Source organism: Nothobranchius furzeri, chromosome 6 (assembly GCF_043380555.1).
Source record: "Nothobranchius furzeri strain GRZ-AD chromosome 6, NfurGRZ-RIMD1, whole genome shotgun sequence".
Taxonomy (NCBI): Eukaryota; Metazoa; Chordata; class Actinopteri; order Cyprinodontiformes; family Nothobranchiidae; genus Nothobranchius; species Nothobranchius furzeri.
The window spans coordinates 30,728,327-30,742,645 of NC_091746.1; the positions used below are offsets into that span (position 1 = coordinate 30,728,327).

Here is a 14,319-nt window from a genome sequence, read left to right on the forward strand (position 1 = left end):
AAAGCTATAAGATTGATCTCAGTGTGTTAGAAAGTTGTCCCGTTTCATATTTGACACCCTCTGCAGCCCTCTGCTGACCAAAAACCACACTAGTGGAACGGGAGCGCTCTTTGCCTGTTTTACGGCTGTTAGCCGTAATGCTAGCGGTTAGCATTTTTAGTTTGCCAACCATCAACAAAAAGCACAAGAAGAAGAAAAAGAAGAAGTTAGCTTTTTCTGTTGGTATCATGGCAGAGAGTAATGTACTGTAAAAAACTAAAACCAGAGTGAACGTCATGGCCTTCGCTAGTCTGAAGAAGCTAAAGGAGGCTAAAAAATCACGGACTGGTGCTGATCTGGCTTTGTTGCTACTGGACTTGTAAGTAATAACAGTGTGGATCTTTTTACTTACCTTTAGTATTAGTTGGCTCATGTTAGTGTTAGCTTGTTAGCGCTAGCTACAGCAGGTAGCAGCAGGGTTGTTTCCGACAGTTGTAATTCCACTTTCAACCAGTAGGGAGCAGGAAACTGCTCTGTGCTACTTTAAAGTTCTGCCCTGTAACTGGAGGGATGCAAGTTGGAGTCACGCTCCGGATGTAGCTGACATTCTGTCTTTGGGCACTTCCCTGCCCGCTGGTGGCGGTCAGACGGTCTGGTGGAGCCTATCTGTAAGCCCAAGGAAAGCTGTAGCTACGATGTAGCTCAACGCCCCTCAGGGCAGGACAGACTGTTGCGTAAAACACTTTAGTGTTCATGTTTCGGGGTCGTTAGAAAGTGCTTTTTTTTTTTACTTTTTCTTTTACAGCAGAGTAAAAGTATCTTGTTTCCCGATCATCACAATCATCATGCTCCCAGACAGGAACCTGGAATTTTGTTCTTAAAACCCTTTAGGATTGTCAAGCATGTTGAATCGACCGAGGGGGGGTGATTGTGTTTGTGGAAACACTCTGACTTTCCCATCAGCCACTTTTTAAAGCCATGTGAAGCATGCATCAGAGTCCAGATGAATCTAACAAATCACGAAAACCCTCAAAAGTCTGACAAACTGTTGCTGACAGCAGGCGGCCTGTAGCTCCCACTGCACTGCTCCTGTCACATGACAGCAGTCCTTCCAGAGTGCACAACACTTTCACATTGGTCACCTGCAGTGAGGTGTGTGTGTGTGTGTGTGTGTGCGTGTGTGTGTGTGTGTGTGTGTGTGTGTGTGTGTGTGTGTGTGTGTGCGTGCGTGCGTGCGTGCGTGCGTGCGTGCGTGCGTGTGTGTGTGTGTGTGTGTGTGTGTGTGCGTGCGTGTGTGTGTGTGTGTGTGTGTGTGTGTGCGTGCGTGCGTGCGTGCGTGCGTGCGTGTGTGTGTGTGCGTGTCACTGGTGAAGCTGAAGGTAAACATGTTGTCGGTGGTTTATGCAGGCCCTCATCACGCTGTTTGGGTTCTGAGTCTGCAGCTTCATATCTGCAGTGATTACGTTTGGCTTCTCCTGCCAAAGCTGTTGTGTGTGGAAGTCTGAGCAGCACAGGAGGAATGTTTCCTAAGGACGGGTGGAAAAAGTGGGAAACAATTCCTCTTTTCTTCAGATTTTTCCGAATCCAGAACTGCACGTTGTATGTTTTTAAAGGGGAAGCTAACCGTTAGCATTAGCAGCTCCCACACAGCAGAGGCTCCTCCAGGCTTGTGTTATTTGTGGAGATAAAGCATCAGCGTTGCACCCCAGTAGTAGAGTCGCATGGCTGCTATCAAATCCAAGGTGAAAAGTCCAGATATCAGGAAATGACTGAAGCACAACTCCTCCATCCAGTCTGGCGTTTAGAAACCAAACTCAGGGTCTCGGCCAGACAAACAGCTGTAGCTTTGCTAAACACGTGTCGCTCGTCCCCAGCGAGCCGCTTTTCGCTCACAGAAAAGTAGGGAAACATTTAACATTTCACTGCACGCACGGGGCGCGGTGAGCATCTTTCTAAAGGGTTTTGGCAGGCATGAATCAGAAGTGTGTTTACAGCTTTCATCCGTTCCGTTAAACAAAGCAGTTGGAGGAGTTCCTAAAGTCGTGGAAGACATTTTAAAACAGAAAATTGGTCTTTTACTGTTTACCTCGGCTTTCAACTGGCTGTAAAACTAAACTTTAGCACCTGAGTTTGGTTTTAACAGAAGAAGAAGTTCCACCTGGATCCCAGGGGATGAACACATGGAAGGAGTTGGTATGTGGGAACGCACCTGACCTTCCTGGCAGTAAACTACACCCCCACTCCTCCTGTAGGAAAACACAGAGAGGAAAAACTGCTGGGGTCATCATGGGCTTCCAGAAAAAACTAACTTTTCTCAGAGTTAATGTTTTAGAAACTGGCACCTGTGTGGATGAATTCATAAACCAGATTTCCATTAATTTCTAAACTATGTTTCATAAAATCACAGCATTCAGCCAAGTATTACAGTCCTTTCAAATGAACTTTTCTGTAAAGCGGTCATCATCAGAAACTCAAATCGTAGCAGGAAGTATTTCCAGCTAAATCCTGTGTTAGGAACACAGCATTGGTTGTGTTTCTACCGTGTTTTTATTTATGAGACACAAGACGTTAAAATAAGTCTTCTTCCTGTGTTTGGATCGTGTTTCTGTGACGTCTCCAATCAAAAAATGAATGTCACTTTTCACAAAGACGAGAAGGTGTAGGCGACTTTGTGTTTGGATAAAAGAAACGGGAATAATAACAAGTTAGTATAACAAATCCAAATATACATATTTTTACTATATATAATATTAATGGGTAGATTTATGTAGTGCTTTTATAGGCACCCGAAGCTCTTTCCATTATTCGAGCACTCTCATATTCACACACTGCTGGTGATGGTAAGCTACTATGTAGCCACAGCCGCCCTGGCTCATTCTGACCGAGGGGAGAATGCCATTTCTGTTAAAAGGGAGTTTTCCTCTCCACTGTCGCTAAATGCTTGCTTAGTATTAGGATTGCTGTCAGTGACTTGATGCAATTTGCTGGGTCACTTATACAGGAAACCTTTTACTGATTGGCTTAATTAACTTACCTGTACTGGGATGTTTACTATGCAAAGTTCCTTCAGACGACTCTTGTCATGAACCGGCTCAACCTCCTGAGCTACTGCTGCCCATGCCATACTATATATATATATATATATATATATATATATATGACGGTGTACCTGAGAGGGCGATGCTATTTAGCCTTGTAGTCCAAAGGGTTCAAATGAAGGCAACCGGATTTCTTTGATTTCTTGAAGATGTTTCGCTTCTCATCCGAGGAGCTTTGTCAATTCTCTGATGAGAAGCGAAACGTCTTCAAGAAATCAAAGAAGTCTATTTGCCTTCATTTGAACCCTTTGGATTACCACGACCTGGATGACTAAGATCATACACCAGCATATTTAGTCTTAATCTTATTTTTTATACTTTTTAAGCCTTACTATGCAGCTTTTTCATGTTTTAAATCATTTTCTTGAGCCAGTATGTGCTAAAATGACCCTTTTCAAGGTTAATGAGATGTCCCTCAGACCCCCAGCAACCTCTGCAACCCAGTTACTGCATGTGGAACTTGCACAAAGGCATCCTCCGTTTTCTGTTGACAGACTTTTAATTCCTATTTATTTTTATACTTTTTAATGAATCGAACGATCAAACGACATTCCACGAGCCAACATGACTAGTAGGGAAACACCAAACCTTTCTACTGTTGACTCATCTAAAAGTGCGTTGATGCTTTCACACATTCCAAGCAGCCTCGGGTCATTTAAGCAAATAATTCATGTGAAATTTCAATTTTCTTTTCACCACCGAGTAAAAGTGAAGAGATGCTTCCTCCTCTGCCTTTCAGAGGCGTCTCCACCAGAGAGCTCCTCCACTTTTCCATCTCTTCTGGACGCTCTCGTTGACCCCGACGTGTCAGTTATCATTACTCACTTCACTCCAGAGACGGCGTTGAAGCGCAGACGTGAACCTGTCGGCGCCACCCAACAACACAGCCTGCTGTTCAGGCTGGTTTTGGTGTGACCTTCATCGCCCTCTCCTTCTGCTCTCCCCACCTATCCCATCTTCCTCAGGATCCACTGATTCCCCTCTTTCCTGTTCACTCTCTCTCTTTCTTTATTTTTTTTAATCACAATTGTCTATTTTTGCTCATTTTAAATATATTTTTAAAAATTTTCTAAATTCTTTTTAACATTTTTACATTTTTTGTTTTTGTGAAGCGCCTCGTGATTTTTATCTTGAGAGGCGCTTCAGAAATGATTTCTTTTTCTTCTTCTTCTTCTTCTTCTTCTTCCGCTTCCTCTTCGTCTTCTTCTTCTTCTTCCTCTTCCTCTTCTTCTTCTGTGAAACTGCTGTTTTCTGCGCCACCTCCACCGTCTTCCATTAATATTGAACCTGAATCATCCCTGGTTGGTCTTCTCAACCACCATAATGAACACACGTGATGCAGGAAGGCCGTGTTGGCGCCACCTCCACCAGCAGAAAAACAGCCATGAGCGGATCTGTGGTGGAACCGGCGGAACGTCAGCAGCAGATTTGTCCCGTGTGTGACCTAAAAGCCCCGCTGGTCTTCATGAAAAAGTCATCAAGTCTGGGAGGAACTTTGAAACTTTTATGCTTTATTTAAAGATTCATTTCAGAAAGAAGCACTCTGCTTCGCGTCCGGCGAGCGGGGGTGGGGTGGTGTTGGGGGGGGGGGGGATATTTCCCCACCCACTGACAAGGTTGAACGGAGAACACAAGCAGGGAGTGTTGGTACACAACAACTGTTGTCACTGAGAGCGACGTTTGAATGTCAGCACTCTGGTGTCTGCTCTCGGTGTCGGAGGCCCGGCAGCAGCAGCCGGCGCCTCCGGATCACATTTTCCTTTATTTGCTCACCTTTTTCCTCCTTTTTCCTCCTTTTTCCTCTTCTGACACGTTTCCTTTCTGCAGGATCGCTTTCGTTTCTGACTGCCTTGCTTTAGCAGCCGCTCCTGGTGCAGTGGGTCGGCTCATTTTCTGTTAGCTGTTTGTTTCACACATGGCTTGCTTTTATGTTTTCCTTTCACAATCGCCCACAAACACACACACACACACACACACACACACACACACACACACACACACACACACACACCCAGACAGATGCGGCGTCTCTTAATAATGTTGAAAGGGAGACAAGCTTTAGTGTACAGTGCTCGGTCTTTTGAGCTGCCATTATTAGTTTTTTCTCGCTCCGGCGTCCTCCGCTCTCACGTGTTGACAACCTGAAACCTCCCGCAGAAACACCTGCATCCAGCATCTCCGGATCTCCACGTGGCAATTCTCCAAAGTCATTTTCAATTATGCTTCAGTGGGTTTTACATTAGAGCAGAGATAATGCAGTGGCTGCCTTGGGTGAAAACATGGAAAGTGTGTGTGTGTGTGTGTGTGTGTGTGTGTGTGTGTGTGTGTGTGTGTGTGTGTGTGTGTGTGTGTGTGTGTGTGTGTGTGTGTGTTTTCCACAGATAAACTCCTTGACAGCTTGAATGTTACGTCTCCTTGCAGAGATCGGTGTTGTTGGTGGTGGAGGAGGTTATTTAACCTGCTGGATGTGTAAAAAGAAGACGCTGCAGCACATTTTCAGATTTTTATCTCATTATGTTGTGTTTTTATCACAGGAGGCACATTTTATTTATTTAATTTTTGCCTCAGGATGAATTTGTTGGAGGCCAGTGAACATTCACTCGTTTGAGACAAAGCTCACACACCACCTCCTCGTTGATGGCACTCAGAAACATCTCCTATTAAAAGCGGTGTGATGCACAGAGACAGTGAATGCAACACGGTGCTGGCTGAAAATCCTGTTACTCTCCACTTAATCCATTTAAAAGCTCCGGTGGGAAATTCTGGTTTCCATCTGACGTTCTGCAGCAGGCTGGCTCCTGATGTTTCCTGTTTTTATTCACAAACAGAAACAAGTAATCCAGTTTTCTGGTTTACCTTCGGCCTCATTCATAAACCCACACCTTCATCTTCATCGTCTCACTTGTCCTGCAGTTTGCTTTTCACCTGTCCGAGTAACACCTTCCTGAACCGTTTACTGGTGGTTTTGACCAGGTCCTTCAAACACACCCATGTCACCCCACTCCTGCCCTGGATTTGGATGATTTTTATTGTGAAGCTGCGTAACAGGACCAATTTTACCCGTGGCCTTGATAGAAGCTGCTTCATGTTCATGTTGAGAGTAAACTCGCTCATAAGCACCTTACCGTGTTGAGAGGTGATGCTGATGATGAAGATCATCACGATGGTCATGATAACGATGATGGTGGTGGAGGAAATAATGGTGATGAAGATGGTGATAAAAATGATGATAAAAGTTATGATAACGATGGTGATGGTGATGATGTTGGTGATGATGATGATGATGGTGATGATGATAACGATGGTGGTTGTGATAATGGTGATGATGATGATGATCATGATCACAATGGTTATGATAATGATGACGATGAGGATGGTGATAATGATGATGATGTTGTTATATGATAACGGTGGTCATGATAACGATGGTGGTGGTGCAGATAATGGTGAAGAAGATGGTGATAACAATGACGATGATGATAACATTGATGATGATAACGATGGTGGTTGTGATAATGGTGATGATGATGATGATCATGATCACAATGGTTATGATAACAATGATGACGATGAGGATGGTGATAATGATGATGATGTTGTTATATGATGACGGTGGTCATGATAACGATGGTGGTGGTGCAGATAATGGTGAAGAAGATGGTGATAACAATGACGATGATGATAACATTGATGATGATAACGATGGTGGTTGTGATAATGGTGATGATGATGATGATCATGATCACAATGGTTATGATAACAATGATGACGATGAGGATGGTGATAATGATGATGATGTTGTTATATGATGACGGTGGTCATGATAACGATGGTGGTGGTGCAGATAATGGTGAAGAAGATGGTGATAACAATGACGATGATGATAACATTGATGATGATGATGGTGATGATGAAGATGATCACAATGGTCATGAAAACAATAATGATGATGATGATGATGAAGATGATAATATTGATGATGATGATGATGATGATGATGATGATGATGATGAAGATGATAATATTGATGATGATGATGATGATGATGATGATGAAGATGATAATATTGATGATGATGATGATGATGATGATGATGATGATGATGATGATGAAGATGATAATATTGATGATGATGATGATGGTGATGGTGATGATGATGATGATGATGATGATGATGATGATGATGATGATGATGATGAATCACAGCAACCATCTGCCCTTCTTCTGGCGTTTCTCGCTTTGTTCCCCACTTGCTCTTGGGAGTCCGGGGCTGATGAGAACCTTCCCTATTGCTCTAAGATCTGAATCGTTTTCTCTGAACCACGCTAGCAGACCTGACTAGTGTCAGTAGATCTGAACTCCTCTACGATGAGGTAATCTGGTAACAACTCCCTTGACATGAACATCAATTAAAAATAAAAACGGTGAATTCATTCCTTTTCAGGTCGTGGCGCCAGAACCGGTTTTGTGCGTGACTGAACATCATGAAGCGGTCATCAGAAGCATGGGAATTCAAAAAGAGGCCGTTTGTGTTTTGATCTCAGATTTTTTCACTAAAACTGGAAAAAGCCACTGAGAAGTTTTCCTATTTCAATAAATAAGTTAAAGTATTTTTATTTCTGTAAATAATAAAGAAAACAGTTTGCAGTGGTGGATCATTTTACTGGTCCTTTTAGGGTTAGGGTTACCCTAACCCTAACCCTTTAGAGCTGGGTTCGATGAGTATGGAGGCTGTTTGCAGCTCTCAGGCTCTTTTAGATGTTACGGTTTAATTCTGGCTCCAGCTGAGTTTAGCTCTGGTTCCTGCTCACCCTCAGCCCTCTGGATTGTTCCCGCTAGGCGAGTGTGTGTGGAGGACCCACAGCCGGAGCAGAATTGGCTCTGACAGCTTCGTAGTTCGTCCCACGAACAAAGACTGAAACTATTTAGACAAATTTCCCTGGAAAAGTCTGCATCTCCACCTTTGACTCCGCCACTCTGCTCAGCAGAAGGAACATTTTTCAGCTTTTATTTTTGACGCATCAGTCAGAGAATCCTCTCCGTCCCCAGGCTTTATTTTGCTAGAGGCCATTTGTTAAGAAATCATTTCCTTCCTCTGCACGCGACTGAAAACAAACTCGTGAGTTGTTCTGTCTTGGCCCGGACTCTGAAAGCAACCTGACGATGCTTTCATCTCCACACCCCTGATGAATATTGATTAGCTGTTCTCTGCTTCGGTTGCATCTCTCCTTCAGCGGGAAGTCTGAGGTTTAAATGAGCTAAATCCGATTGGTGACCTTTGTTGTTGCAGCTACAGACTTCAGCTGTCTCTGCTTCGGAGCTGCGGGCTGACGAGCTTTGTTTGGACTACTCTGAGGAACTAAAATGATTTGGTTTGAGGTCTCAGTCTTTGAAGTGGATGACGTTTTTCTCTTTCTCTCCCTGGAGCGTGGTCAGCAGTGTTGTACAGCTACTCTGAATGGTTCTGCTTTATTGGCAGCCATCTGGCAAACCTCACAACAGTCCCTAATGAAATTTCTGCCTGCCTTTTATTTCAATCATTTGATGTTCGCTCACCGCGTAGCGCCGTACCACATCTCCGTTTGGAAGAGCTTCACTTTACGAATAACAAGAAATAAAAAGAATAATAAAAACTCGCTGTTTGGCTTGCATCACCTGATGTTCTTCCTCGTTTAACTTAAACTGCTGCTGAAGAGAAAGAGCATGTTTTCTGGTCTCAGCTGAGTGAAACATGTTTCACGGATCCAAGAGGAATCTGACATAAAAACATGCTGATGTTTTCTTCTGAGTCAGAACCACCTTCACCTCTAGAGCCGATTGCTATGGAGGTACCGAGCGTCTGTCTCTCACAACGAGCCACAAAATCAGCCTTTAGATCAGGAACGAAACTAAAAAGCAGAAATAAAGACAAACTACATTTTGCTAAGAGCCGTTTGGAGTTTATTATTCAGCCTGTCTGAGGATTCAAATCTGACTTTTGCACACGGAGATCAAAACAACTAGAAGTTAATAAGATCCAGGAAAACGTTGATAGTAGGAAATTAATGGTTGAAACAAATCAGTGTAAAGTTCTGGTGGATAAACACGAGGAGCATGAATGTTACACGAGCACAAACTCACGCCGCGATGGAGCGACCTGGTGTTCCTCACAGAACCCTGGAGAACATCTGGAGACTTTTGGACACTCTTTGGGGAATGTCATCCTCCGTTGTACCCAGCACTCATCCATCTATTCATCCAACTTTTTATCCATCCTTCAACCTGCCATCCATCGTCTTTTTATCCATCCATCCATCCATCCTCATTCCATCCTTCATCATTTCATCCATCCATCCATCCATCCATCCTCATTCCATCCTTCCATCCTTCATTCTTCTATCTTTCATCCTTCATCCTTTCATCCATCCATCCTTCATTCTTCCATCCATCCATCCATCCATCCATCCATCCATCCATTCATCCATCCATCCATCCATCCATCCATCCATCCTCATTCCATCCTTCATCATTTCATCCTTTCATCCATCCTTCATTCTTCCATCCATCCATCCATCCATCCATCCATCTTTCATCCTTTCACCCATCCATCTTTCATCCTTCCACCCATCCATCTTTCATCCTTCCATCTTCCATCCATCCATCCATCCTTCCATCTTCCATCCATCCATCCTCATTCCATCCTTCAACCTTCCATCCATCATTTGATCCATCCTTCATTCTTCCATCCATCCATCCATCCATCCATCCATCTTTCATCCTTCCACCCATCCATCTTTCATCCTTCCATCTTCCATCCATCCATCCATCCATCCATCCATCCATCCATCCATCCATCCATCCATCCATCCATCCTCATTCCATCCTTCAACCTTCCATCCATCATTTGATCCATCTTTCATCCTTCCATCTTCCATCCATCCATCCATCCATCCATCCATCCATCCATCCATCCATCCATCCATCTTTCATCCTTCCATCCATCCATTGAGCAGTTAGTTTCTGGAGGAAACAGATCGAGGAAGTCAACATCATCCCACTGCTCAGAAAAACCTCCAGAGGAAGGTGAGCCTGGAGAGATCTTCATCAAACACTCAAACCACCTCTGCTGACTCATTTCCATGAGGAGAAGCAGCTCTACTCTGAGCCTTTCCTGGATTACGGAGCTTCTCATCCGATCCCTTAGGAAAAGCTCAGGCCACCCTCCACAGAAGATCATTTCTATACGTCTACATTCTTGTTCTCCATCATCCTGTGTTTAGGCTACAGGCCAGAACCGTCTTCAGACAGTAAGACATCTAAATCTGGTTTTATTGAAGACACGGCAGCGCTCTACAGAATATGGATAATCCCCTGTGAGGGTGTAGCTCAGGTCAAATTGAACTTGTCAGTCTCTGAAGACTTAACGCGATTAGAGGGACAAGGTCAGGCTGAATTTGGCTAGAAAAACACTCTGAGCCTGAAACTAAGACTTTAAGTTGATCTTAATTTAATTCTGCAGCTTTTAATTGTGTTTGGCGAACCGTAGAGATTGACTGGCATTAATCGAGGTGGCATGAAAACTTTAAACCCAATTTACCGCAAATATAAATACGATGTTTTCCTGTCGCACCTTTAAAGGTTGGGTGGTACCTGCTCACGGCTGCTGGATGCAGGCTGGGGTTGTCTCACGAGCATCTTCTGAATCTTTTGATTCTCTCTTGTAGAAGACTGTTTGTTCTGTTTTCTGCTAAATCCCCATCCTGTGTGGAGTCATCAGAGCCCGTTAGCAGGCACGCGCACCACCTGCTCAGCTGCATGCAGGTCACAAACGGATCAGGAACGCAGCAATCAGAACAGATTTCCAAGGCACTGCAGTGGTCACAACCTCCACGGGGGCATGCTAACGACCCCAAACCACACACACACACACGCACGCACGCACGCACACACACACACTCTTAGTTTATTATTATGAGTTTGAGCGTTTTTGTGTTTTCGGGCGATTTTAGCCGCCATCATAGCGTTGGCTCCAAAAGCTGATGAGATGTTCGGCCAGTAGTTTCACTAAAATCAGTTTAGTGGTTTTAAGTCATTTTACTAACAGTCACACATGTGCACACATCTTCACAAACATCAACACCAGCTGTTCAGAGGCTGCAACAATAACTGAGTGTGATTGATTTGAGTCTAATTGATAAAACTGCAGATGTTTTGATCAGAAGCACTCTGGGGGCTTTTTTGTAGTGAATTAAATTAAAACTAACTCTTTTAAACTGTTGAAAGCCTGAAGTGAGGCAAACACATGATCCTTCTTCTTGAAATCAGAGAAACTAGACATCCAGATCCGTGTACCTCACCTCCGCCTCGTGGAAGCGATTCTGTTTCTCGATGCTTTGTAATCACAGCAGCGAGTGTGCCTCTCTGAGGCTGAATCAGAATGAGCGACTCCTTGTTAGCATTTCCTCTGAAGGAGCACCAGCAGCAGGGTTTCACTAAAACTAAAAGAATGGGGATCATCTCGGCGTCCTGCTCATAAATGTGAGGTCGGTCCAGAGGGGAGGTGCTGCACAGCTGTGGGTGGGTGTTTCTGTGCCTTCGGAGACGAGTCCTGCTCCTTAAAAAGGAAAAGTCGGCACGCGGGTGTGGAGATGCTGTAATGCGGGACTTGAAGGCAGATTTGGTCGTTACTGATGATGAATTCATGTGGAGTTTCCAGGGACCCAGCTAGCTAACAGGCTCATTCCCACTGTTCAATTATTAAAGCCCCAGGGTTCGGGAACATCCACATGTTTTTGCTCTCGTCATATTTTATTTCATAGTAGTCATCAGGAAAGAATGAATTATTTACGGTGTCAGGTCTCCAGAGGATTCTGAATGGTTCATTTTCAGAGGGAGCAGGGGATGATTGGTTAACCCTCTCTTGTTTCACCGCCACAGATCTACTCAGAGTTGGTGCAGCAGAACCGAAAGCAGCATTTAGTCTGCTGGTTCTGCTGCTGTGGGATGATGTTGCATCAGTTCTCATCAGTGCAACATCCCAGTAATCTTTAGTCTGTTTGTTTACCCGTTAGATTTGCTGAAATGCTGCTTCTGATTCTTGTCGACAGTCATTTCTTCTTCTGCCCTCAAATCTTCCTTCTCTGTTTGTCCGTTTCAGATCGACTGACTACGGATCCACCTATGAGAGGATGAACGATAAAGTTGGAACGAAGACCCTCCTCAGTTATTTATACGTGTGTCCATCCAACCAGAAGAAGGTGAGATGTTATTTTACTGAATGTTAACCGCTGCTGTAGGACAGGCCCTGCAGGCTATAATGAACACACATATGTTATTAATACACCAACCTAATCATCTTGGTTTTGATTTATTAAGCACTTCAAAGGAGACTTTTAGCCACTAGCTAATCAACCACCTTTTATTTTCTCTCGTGTCCTGTGTGACTGTAAAGCAATCAGAGCAGATGTCTGAGAGCCAAAAACAATTCTTACAGGCGGAGCGTTGCAGATTCAGCTACCATGTCCCGCCTGACATCAGAACTTTATTAGACTTGCTTTTGGTTATCTTTAATCCCAACGGACACGGAGACAGGAGTGAGAGAAAGGGGGGAGAGAAAAAAGTAAGAGAGGTACAATAATCTGATTCTAGACCTGTAAAAAGAGAGAGACAGAGAGAGAGAGAGAGAGACAGAGAGAGAGACAGAGAGAGAGAGACAGAGAGAGAGACAGAGAGAGAGACAGAGAGAGAGAGAGAGAGAGAGAGAGAGAGAGAGACAGAGAGAGAGAGAAAGGAACACATAAAAAAAATACAACAGAACCAAGATATCACAGCCTAACCCTAAAAAACACGGGGGCATTTAAAAGTAACAATTTTTGCTGAGAAGCACACATTAATCATTCATTCACGGTGGATTTAGTACCAACCATCGCCCAAGGTAATGTGTCTGAGGAAACCTGAGTCCATACTTGTTAGAACACCATGTGAGCACCTGCTTGTGTACGTGCAACGCATTCTCACACCCGACGCATCGAAAACTGACGATGGGTGACCAAATGTTTGTTTCTGACACGTTAGGAGCTCCAGCGCCTCGCCTGCCGACGCGCTGTGCCAGAGCATCGCTTTCTGATGCCTGAGGTAAAACAGAGATTTCACTGAATTGTGACCTTTACCCTCCTGCTATTTAACCTTGCCCTCACCCCATCCTAACCGTAACCATCTTGCGCATGCAGCGCTTTGTTACTTGTTGTATCGTCCCTCCCAGACATGGCTAACGAGAAGTTTAGAATGAGAAACTGGGTTAAGGTTAGGATGGGGGTGAGGGGAAGGTTAACTAGCAAGAGGTTAGAGGTTAAATGTCAGTTAAATGTGCGTATGAAGCAGAGGTGTGACCAAGTCACTGCTTGCAAGTCAAAAGTAAGTCACAAGTCTTTCCAGTAAAGTCTCGAGTCCAATCCATGTCAAAGACACCCGAGTCCGAGTCGAGTCCAAATTCAATGATGTAAAAGTCTAAGTGAAGTCCAAGTCATTCACTTTGAATTTTCAAGTCATAATCAAGTCATCTGTCCAGCTTCAATTTAATGACGATGATGATGAATAAATTCCAGAACTAAAGCTTCTTCGAGCTTCATTTATTTGCTCAAACAGGCAGGAAGTGCACCTGAAATTAAAGATAAACAAAGTGCTGCTGCAGCTGCAGAACAACATCTGACCCAGAATGAAGAATGACTTACGATTTTAGTCCATGTCGCGCCACTTTTTGTGCAAAAATATCAAATATGCTCAAGTCATCTTCAAGTCAACACATGCAAGTTGTTTCAGGTATCAAGTCATTGGCATTCAAGTCCGAGTCAAGTTGTAAATCTTTATACAGGTGCTGGCCAGTAAATTAGAATATCATCAAAAGGTTGAAAATATTTCAGTAATTCCATTCAAAACGTGAAACTTGTACATTATATTCATGCAATGCACACAGACCAATGTATTTCCGATGTTTATTACGTTTAATTTTGATATTTATAGGTGACAACCAATGAAAACATCAAATCTGGTATCTCAGAAAATTAGAATATTCTAAAGGCCAATGAAAAAATGTTTGTTTCTCTAATGTTGGCCAACTGAAAAGAATGAACATGAAAAGAATGTGCATGTATAGCACTCAATACTTAGTCGGGGCTCCTTTTGCCTCAATAACTGCAGTAATGCGGCGTGGCATGGACTCGATCAGTCTTTGGCACTGCTCAGGTGTTATGAGAGCCCAGGCTGC

General features: G+C 43.7%; 1 protein-coding gene across 2 annotated transcripts in view; it reads left to right on the top strand.

Annotated features, from left to right (window-relative positions):
- Positions 1-14,319, top strand: part of sorcs3a (sortilin related VPS10 domain containing receptor 3a) — a 314,356-nt gene that overhangs the window by 128,765 nt on the left and 171,272 nt on the right. For both annotated transcript variants that reach the window (XM_070552119.1, XM_070552120.1), the window contains exon 3: positions 12,214-12,313. In XM_070552119.1, the coding sequence (XP_070408220.1) occupies positions 12,214-12,313 (100 nt within the window). The remainder of the gene's footprint in view (positions 1-12,213; positions 12,314-14,319) is intronic.